This window comes from Pipistrellus hanaki (genome assembly GCF_964339955.1).
Source record: "Pipistrellus hanaki genome assembly, chromosome: X".
NCBI classification, from domain to species: Eukaryota; Metazoa; Chordata; class Mammalia; order Chiroptera; family Vespertilionidae; genus Pipistrellus; species Pipistrellus hanaki.
In genome coordinates, this window is record NC_140524.1 from 5,990,983 (window position 1) to 5,999,786 (window position 8,804).

General features: G+C 40.8%; 1 protein-coding gene across 1 annotated transcript; it reads right to left on the reverse strand.

Moving 5' to 3' along the window:
- Positions 1–288: 288 nt before the first annotated feature.
- Positions 289–8,233, reverse strand: AKAP4 (A-kinase anchoring protein 4; the record flags this gene model as incomplete). Its single annotated transcript, XM_084869927.1, has 5 exons — positions 289–444; positions 978–3,107; positions 6,474–6,575; positions 7,084–7,134; positions 8,138–8,233. The coding sequence occupies 5 exons, from the start codon at positions 8,231–8,233 to the stop codon at positions 289–291; spliced, it is 2,535 nt and encodes an 844-aa protein (XP_084726053.1).
- Positions 8,234–8,804: the final 571 nt, after the last annotated feature.

The window sequence follows — 8,804 nt, forward strand, 5'->3', positions numbered from 1 at the left end:
ACATTGTATCACCAATATTTGGAATTGGACCCATTCCCCTCTTTTGCCTAAGATATATCTGATCAGGAAAATGATCACACACACATTTTTTTTTAAATTTTTTATTGCTGCTGTTACCTAGCTTATTGCACACTTTATACTTGGACAGTCCAACTGCTCAGATGTATTGGGAAGTACAATCATGAAGTATGTTGTTCAACGGCCTAATGGATGGGTGCCCAGCTGGCATAGAATGCTGCTGGGCGGAGGGAGGGGAGTAACTAGAGTGATGTTGAAGGCGTTGTTAGCTCACAGGTTAGTGAGCAGCCAGTCCAGCAGTTGTTTTCTAGTCATGTTGCCCACAGCTTCATCCAGTTGTCGTTCCTTTGCAAACTTCATGACTTCTTGAAGGAGATCTCCTACACTATAGCCTTTCTCTGCTGCCTTAGCTGAAACTTCAGGTAGCTGTGAAAAGAGCAGAGATAGTATGAGTCATATGTTTTTGGAAAAGAGACCCAGATGGATAAAGTGAAATAACCCCTTCACCCACCTTTCCACTCACAATTCTAAGATTAGAATAAAAGCTGCCACATATTCAGGACTGGCTTTCCTCTTTTTTCCTTGACCCTCCTCTAATGGCATACATCAAAATGAAAAAAACAAACTTTCTGCAGTGTTTTGAGGGCCTTCAACTTCAAAACATAAGACTTAAAATTGCTCCTCAATGTTTTACCAAATACTTTGTTTAAAGGATCATTGATAAAACAAAGGTAATCTTACTCTTCTCTTGGATGAAATGTGCAGACCATGAGGTGTTAGAGCCTGATTTAATGGCTCACACTTTTGTGTCTTGTTATGAAGTGAAAGTAATTCATAAAGCAAATGGTGAAGAGCAGACTTGAAAAAAATTGGACTGTTCTTGAACTCTAAGTACAATGTTGCCTCCATGCCCCTCCCCATCCCAACCCTCTTTCTTCTTGTGCTTTGTCATTGCTTACCTTCTCCAGTTGTCCATCATCATCTCCCATGAAATAGAGCATAGGTACATTAAATTGGGAGGCTGCAATCCACTGCAGGACAGCTTGGAGTTGCTTCTGCAAGCTACTTGTTGAGCACTGATTATTGACGATGACCTCGGGCCCAGGAAATTCTTCATAGTTCATTGGAACATCATGACTACATCTGGGGCCACCAGACTGGTAATGAGAGTTGTTTGATATGGCTGCTTGTTCTTCCAACTCAGCAAGGGCTTCCCCGTTGTTGCTATACTTAGCCATGATAAGGCACAACTTCATCACAGATTCTACCAGTTGATCAATGAATTGCCGGTTCATTTGCTTCATCCCAGTGAAGTCAAGATCTGGACTTTCCTGGCATTGTTCTTCCCCTCTCTTGGACATGGAAGTTGCTTTGTTCGCCCTGAGGTCAGTAGGTTTGTTCTCACCTTCCGATAGCTCATCACAGTTGAAGGTGTTCTCACTGAGTAGTTTCTGAATCAGCGATAGAACAATGTTTGACACATCCAACTTCTGGCAGTCTACGTGTTGAGCCTCCTTTAGACAGTTAGATGGCCCAGCAGCTCCTCGTGACTCTAGATGTTTCATTGAAAGAGCCTTGGCACTTTGGCCAGATGCATTTTTTTCGTATTGGGCACTCTGAGTCATATAGCTTGTTGTTGAAGGACAGTCATCTTCAACTGAATCTTTGCCCTTGGCCTGCTGGGTTAGGTGGTACTGAATAAGCTTAAGGGCAGAGACAATCAAGTCCTTTGCCAGCGAATCTGTGGAAGAGCTGATCTTTTCTCTTTTTTCTTCCCTACTGGTGCATGCTTTGGTAGTCATCTTGCCTTGGCTTCCTTTATTTTGGTTCCATATGTTCAGGCTCTCCTTGAGGATGTGTTCACCGACTCTTTCAGCGCTGGTCAATGACTTGCATTGATCTGGTTTATTTTTGCATTTGTCCTTCCCCTTCATCTCAGCTTTCATGGTTGAGAATTCAAGACTTTGGTTCTTACCTTGGTTCTTGTTTTTGAGATCATGGGACCCAGCTTTCAAAGATGCATACAACAGACTCTGCGATTTAGAGTCCTTCTTCTCTCCAAGCAGAGCACTAACCAGGCGCTTCAGCATGGCCTCCATGATATCTGTAGCATTTTGTCTTCCATGGTTGAACAGATTCCTCTTGACAGCTGAGACAAAGTCAGAGTCAGTCATCAGGACTCCAGTGATATTATGCAGGTTCTTCAAGCAGGAGTCAATCAAATCGGACACAATTTCTTTGGTGTGTTTTAACAATACCTTCTTCAGGACAACACAGGCAGGAATTGGCTTCCCAGAGGTATGCACTTTCAAGGTCTTCATAATAGAAAGCATCATGTCAGATGCCACTTGATTTGCATAAACCATGAGCCCTTTACTGATGGAATCTGCAAATTCTTTGCTGTCTTTTTGGCATAGCTGTTTGTCACCCCCTTTGTTCTTGTTGGATAATTCACTATATAGAAACGTTTTCCGACCACCTTCCCTACACTCTTCTCCAGTGCCCCGCATTTCTGCAGAGGTCATTTCCACAGCATCATGGACCATTTCAGAAGCAATCTTGCTCACAGCACTACGAGGGCTGTTTTTCCCTTTGTCCCCAGAGGTTGGATAGATTGAATGATGAAAGCATTTGCCTCCATTTTCCAACTTCTCTTTGATTTCCTTATGGGCCATTTGGACTACCAGATTAGATAGTCGGTTGACATAGAAGGAAAGGTCATCCATTGAACATTCTCCCTCAGGAGACATTACTGCCCTCTGAGTGCTAGGAGATTTTGCTGGTGGGCTGGAAGGACTCTGGTTATTGTTGGTATTTTTGGCTGCAGCCATTTCTAGACGTAGGTTTTGAGGTCTGTTGGCCATATAATCGACGTTCAGTTGATCGGCATAAACGCTGTAGCAGTTTTCATGGGGGTATCTGTGATAGTCATTGTCTGAGTCTCCTATTTTATGTTTACAGCTAGAAGCTGAGGGGCTTAGTGCATGTTGGAAACCCAAGGCATACTTCTGGAGATCATTGAGAAGCCAGTTTAGAACACTTATAGGATCAGAGGGAGCTTGTTTGAATAGGCATATAGATCCTTCCGTCTAAAAAAAGAAGAACACCTAAGAATTTGGGGAGAGTACTTCTCCACCCCCCCTTCTTATTTTATTTTGAAAATATGTCTTTCTAAACCACACATATTGGGGATGTGGGAAACAAAGTATACAATTATATCCATTAACACACATCCAAGCACAAGTGCTACCAACAAAAGCTCAGAGTGTATACGTTTGTACACTTAACTATATGCAAATGCTATCAATATGTTTGTCAATTTCACCTGAGCATGTTGTGTTTATCTCAATATATGTAAAAATGTGTCTACATGTGTGTATGAATAACAATATAGCAATTCATGTGTAAACATCTAAGATGTGAGAATATGTCAAACTGTGTTGTTAGTGTGTGGAAATGTATCAGTATGTGTGTGTTCATGTGTGCATTTTAGTGCACCTTTATGACTGACTATATGTAAGCACGTGTAATAATGTGTTGACATCAATACCTATTCTATATGTCTGCTATAGGGGCCGACATGTGCATATTAGTGTGCATATATTGTAAATGTAAAAATGTGTGTATTTCAGTGTGTCTCTGAATATGTAAATGTGCAAGTGTCAATTTGAGTGATCTGCATATATATTTATGATATAAATCCAATGGCATGTATAATGAATCTATAAATATATTTTATGTTAAAGCATAAATTCACATATTAACATATATACTCATGAATACATTAATGTGTACATTAATAAATGTGTTAAAATATGCATGTGTTAATAGGTGATGATATAATGACTGTGTATATCAATAATTTAGGTACAGTTTATGTTATATTTATATACTATTGAGGCCTGGTACATGAAAATTCATGCACTGGAGTGGAGCTCCCTCAGCCCAGCCTGCCCCCTCTTACAGTCTGGGAGCCCTCAACGACCTGGTGATCAGGGGAAGGTGATGTGCCATCACACCTCCACTGCTGCCACTGCTGGCAGTTCACGCCTTGGATGGCTCTGGTTACCTGAGCCCTGGGTGACCCTGGGTGGCTAGGTGGCTGAAGGGACTGGGGGATTCCGAAGCCAGGCGTGTGGAGTGGCTGGGCCCACCTGGGGGTGGGCCCAGCCTTGCCAAGTACCTGCCGCCCCAACGGGGCTGAGGGGATTGGGTGCTGCCATCTTGAGGCTGTGGGCACTACCATCTTTGAGGGTGTGGCAGTCAATTAGCATATTCCCTTCTTATTGGCTGTGGGCACTGCCATCTTTGTGACTGCGTGAGGGTCAATTAGCGTATTCCCTCTTTATTTAGATAGGATGCCAATGATTGAGAATGTGTGTCAGAATATTGGAGTATGTGTATAAATATATGAGTAGGGATGTTATTGTTGTGTCAATGTGTGTATCAATGCATACAAATGTGTGTTAGTGAATATGTGTCACTTTAAGTTGGCATGTATTTGTATCAACATGAGGTATATTTATAGGTGGGGCAAAAGTAGGTTTATAGTTGTTCATATGGAAAATAATACAATAATTAATAAATAATAAATCAAGAATAAACTATTATGTGTACTTACTACTGTAAACCTACTTTTGCCCTACATGTATAAGAGTTTATGCTTATACCTGAATCTGTATGGTCACTGTGTTTTGATCAAGGCTGTGTGTGTTAACATTGTGTGCATGGATGTGAATATGGATGTTTATATGTTTGCTGGAATAATGCTTGTATGTGTTTACCATTATCACATGTGTGCCATTGCTTGTACAAAGATTTTGTTGTTGATGTATATAAATGTGTATACACACACACACATATATATATCTATGTGTGTGTGTGTGTGTGTGTATAGACATATATAGTTGTTGTTGTTGTTAATCCTCACCCAAATATATTTTTCCATTGATTTTTAGAGAGAGTGGAAGAAAGAGGAGAGACAGAAAGAAACATCAATGTGAGAGAGACACATAAATTAGTTGCCTCCCACATGAACCTTGACCTAGGGCCGGGGATCAAGCCTGCAACCAAGGCATTTGCCCTTGACCAAAATCGAACCCGAGACCCTTCAGTCTGTGGGCTGGCGCTCTAAAGGCTGAACTGAACCATCTAGGGCTATAAATGTATATATAAATATGTGTTTCTTTGTGCCACTTTGTGTAAATTTATGTGTATATGTATTGTATACATCTACTCAGTGCTAAGTACCATTGCCCTCTTTGCCCCTTCCATTGCTTCATCTCCTCTCTTTTCACTGAATTCCTAGAAATAAGAGGTCATGATAAGTTGAACATTTTGAAAATAGGCTTAGGTTACAATCAAGGAGATCTGCATTTTGGGCTGTACTTTTAAAAATAAACATTAGATATAATTTATTCCTTTTTTAAGACTCCAAAATAGAGCCTTCCCAACTGAACCCCAAACCCTTTAAAGAATAATTTAAATGCTTTTTTTTCTTCCTTAAGGGCCAGTCTTACCACTCCAAATGTGTCTGGGGTCAGAAATGTTGTTTCTGATTATAACATGAGCATAGGGACATAGAACAGGAAATATTTGACTCCTTTGAGCTAAAACAAATATCTTGTTTTCAGTATCAGCACTCTGGGCTTGTAGGACTATGAAGGTGACTTGTTATGAGCTCTAATGCCCACCTCAAACCAGGAGCCTAACAGACAGAATTTAGGGTAATTATATAAAAAACAAGAAGATTCTGTATGTGACAGTGATGTGCAAGTCTAATTGCTACTAACTATATGCTACCTAACAGCCTGAGTAATCTCTTAGACAATAGGGTTGGGGACTAGGCAACTACAGTTCTTGGTTGTTATGGAGTTTCTCTGTTTAATATATCCTTGGGTATCCTTGGGAACCAGACAACTACAGTTTTGGTTGTCATGGAGTCTCTCTGCTCCATATATTCTGGGTATCCCTGGTAACCAGACAATTGCAGTTCTTGGTCGTCATGGAGTTTCTCTGCTCCATATGTTCCTAGGATCAGGTAACTACAGTTCTTGGTTGTTCTGGAGTCTCTCTGCTCCATATATCCTTGTTGTTGTTTTTTTGTTGGACGCTGGGCAATGTGGGTCACATAAGCCCATTACATGGCAACAAAAAAAGCAAAGGATCTTTCTAATAAACCCATATCTTTGTTAGGATAAGGATAGCAAGATTCTGTTTTAAGTAGATGCCTAAATCAGAAAAGGGCATTCTGAGCATGCCATGTTTAGATACCTGGACAGTGAACTTACCGTGACTCTGAACTTCAGCCTGTGTTCTCTAGAATGTCATGATAGTCAAATTTATGTGTGTGTGTGTGTGTGACAATATTTATCTTACCATCTCTGAACCAGAGTCTTCAGACTAAGCACTGCGCTCTGGGAATTAGAAAGTGCAGAGTCAGAGGCTAAGCATACCTTGGACTGGTCTTTCTTCTCAACATCCTTGATAACAATAATTTCTTTATCTTCCAGCTGCTCCAGGGTTAAATCACCTCCTGAACTGGAACCACCAGCATCCTATTGAATGAAGGGAGGCGATTCTTATGAATAGTTGCTTTTTGAAACTTTTCCAGGCTGCCCTCTCTGCCTGCTGCCACTTCAAAATATGAATGACACATCTTTTTAACTTCTGAAGGAGGAGAAGTAGACTTGTAGTGCTAACTAGTCTTGGAAGAATGATACCCTTCCCCAGAGGAATTCACAAAGCAATCAATCTCAGGAACCACATTTCATTAATTACCGACCTTTTGGACATTTTTTTCACTGTTTTGACATGCTATCTTCCATGCTTTAGTTCTTCCATCCCTACCAGCAATGTAACTGCTTTCTAAAATGAAATTTGGTATCAAGAGTGACAGTAAATTCTCAACCAGAGATCCTGTGCTCACAATGATGGCTTCTCACCTGAATCGCCTCCACCTTTTCACCCACAGCCACAGCCTTTCCCCTTTATTATGTCATCACTGACAATCCTTTCAGAAGTTTCCTATCCATTTCAGCTTTGAGGGGAGCAGAGAATACCTACCTTGGAACTTTTATCTTCCACATTCAGGGTGGCCACATCAACAAAACATATCTGCATCAAATTAAGAGGATGCATTTAGAAAAATGCTAGAGAAAAGACTGTAGTTTCTCTTTGAGATGATAAAGCACCTACCATATAGGGTTCTTGTGAGGATTGATTGAGATAGTGCATGTAAAGAAAGCTTTTAGGAGAGTATTTGTACATGGTAAATACTCATTGTTATTAGGCAGACAGAATCTTGTCATGATATTTCCTAGATGAGAAAACTTACCTGTCAGAGAGGCCCCAAATATCAACATTCATTGAGAAAAGTAAAAAGAGAGGTGGCTTGCCCAATGGACACAAACACAAAGATGGAACTTATATTAGATCTCAATTCCCCTAGCTTCCAGCTTAGAGCACTTTCAACTATACTAGTGTTCCACAAACGTGTTATTTTTACTATTGAGGCTATAGAAAACTCTAAGTGGTACATGGTTAAACCCTTCTGTGTTTAATAAGTGTATTTTTTTATTGTTTAGAAGGAAAAGCACACACTAGAACATCAAACCTGGATACCATTGCATACCATTGTTTAGGGTGATGGTAATTTTTAAATGTAAGTCAATTTTAAAAACGTTGTAGAAACACATATTAAATAATAGTATGAGTGGTACGTGAGCATGATAAAAGTGAAATACTACAAAAATAACTCAAAGTTTGGGAAGCAGCATGAAGTATTTTGCCCTCAGGGAGTCCCACTTCAGTACAACTTATGGTGGCGAGGTGTTATTATGACTTCAGAGATTAGGTAATAGAGGCTGGTAACTAAGCAACCACTACTCCTCCCTCTCCTAATGGTCTCCCTAGCCCTCCCTCCCTAGCTCCTTCATGGCTCTTCATTTTGCCTTTCCCTTGATTTGTCCCTTTGCAATGTATAAGCATTCTGGTCCCCCACGGACTTTATTGAGCTTGAAAACAACACTATCACTATTAATCTAGCCTGGGTTCCAGTATATCTGTATCCATATGCTAATCCTTTCCACACTTTGGTAGGAGTAATTTTGTATCTCACCACTTTGCGTTCCTGTTCTTTTCGTTCTGTTGGGCTATAGAGATCGACTTTGCAGACACCCCTGGAGCTGTGTAGCCAGTCAATAGGATCACACATCTGAAAAGACAAAGAAAATTAATCTGAGAAGTTTATATATGGTTTTTAGGAACTGGCTCAGTTTAGAAAAGAGAACCCTGAAACCCATCTGTGTTTCATATTGGCTTAAGCTAGAAACTGTTGGGGCGAGCAGTGGGGGAAAGGACATTGAAATCATCAGGATCATTTTAGCATAATTCGTAGTTTATCTCTCTCCCCTCCCCTCCTCCCCTATACCTAGGTTCTTCTCTCTCTCTCTCTCTCTCTCTCTCTCTCTCTCTCTCTCTCTCTCTTTTTCTCTCTCTCCCTCCCTCCCTCTCTCTCTCATACCCAACTTCTCCCTTTTTAATATCTACCCTTCTTTCGCTGTCTCTCATACCCAGCTTCTCCCTCGAACCCTCCCCCCTTCTCTCATACCCATCTTCTCTCTCTCTCTCTCTCTCTCTCTCTCTCTCTCTCTCTCTCTCTCTCTCCCCCAGCTTCTCTCTCTTGCTCTCACCTTCTTTCTCTCTCTCTTATACCCAGCTATCATTTCACATAATAACACTACATCCATACCCTTTACTCCCACTCCCACTCCTGCCTCACATGA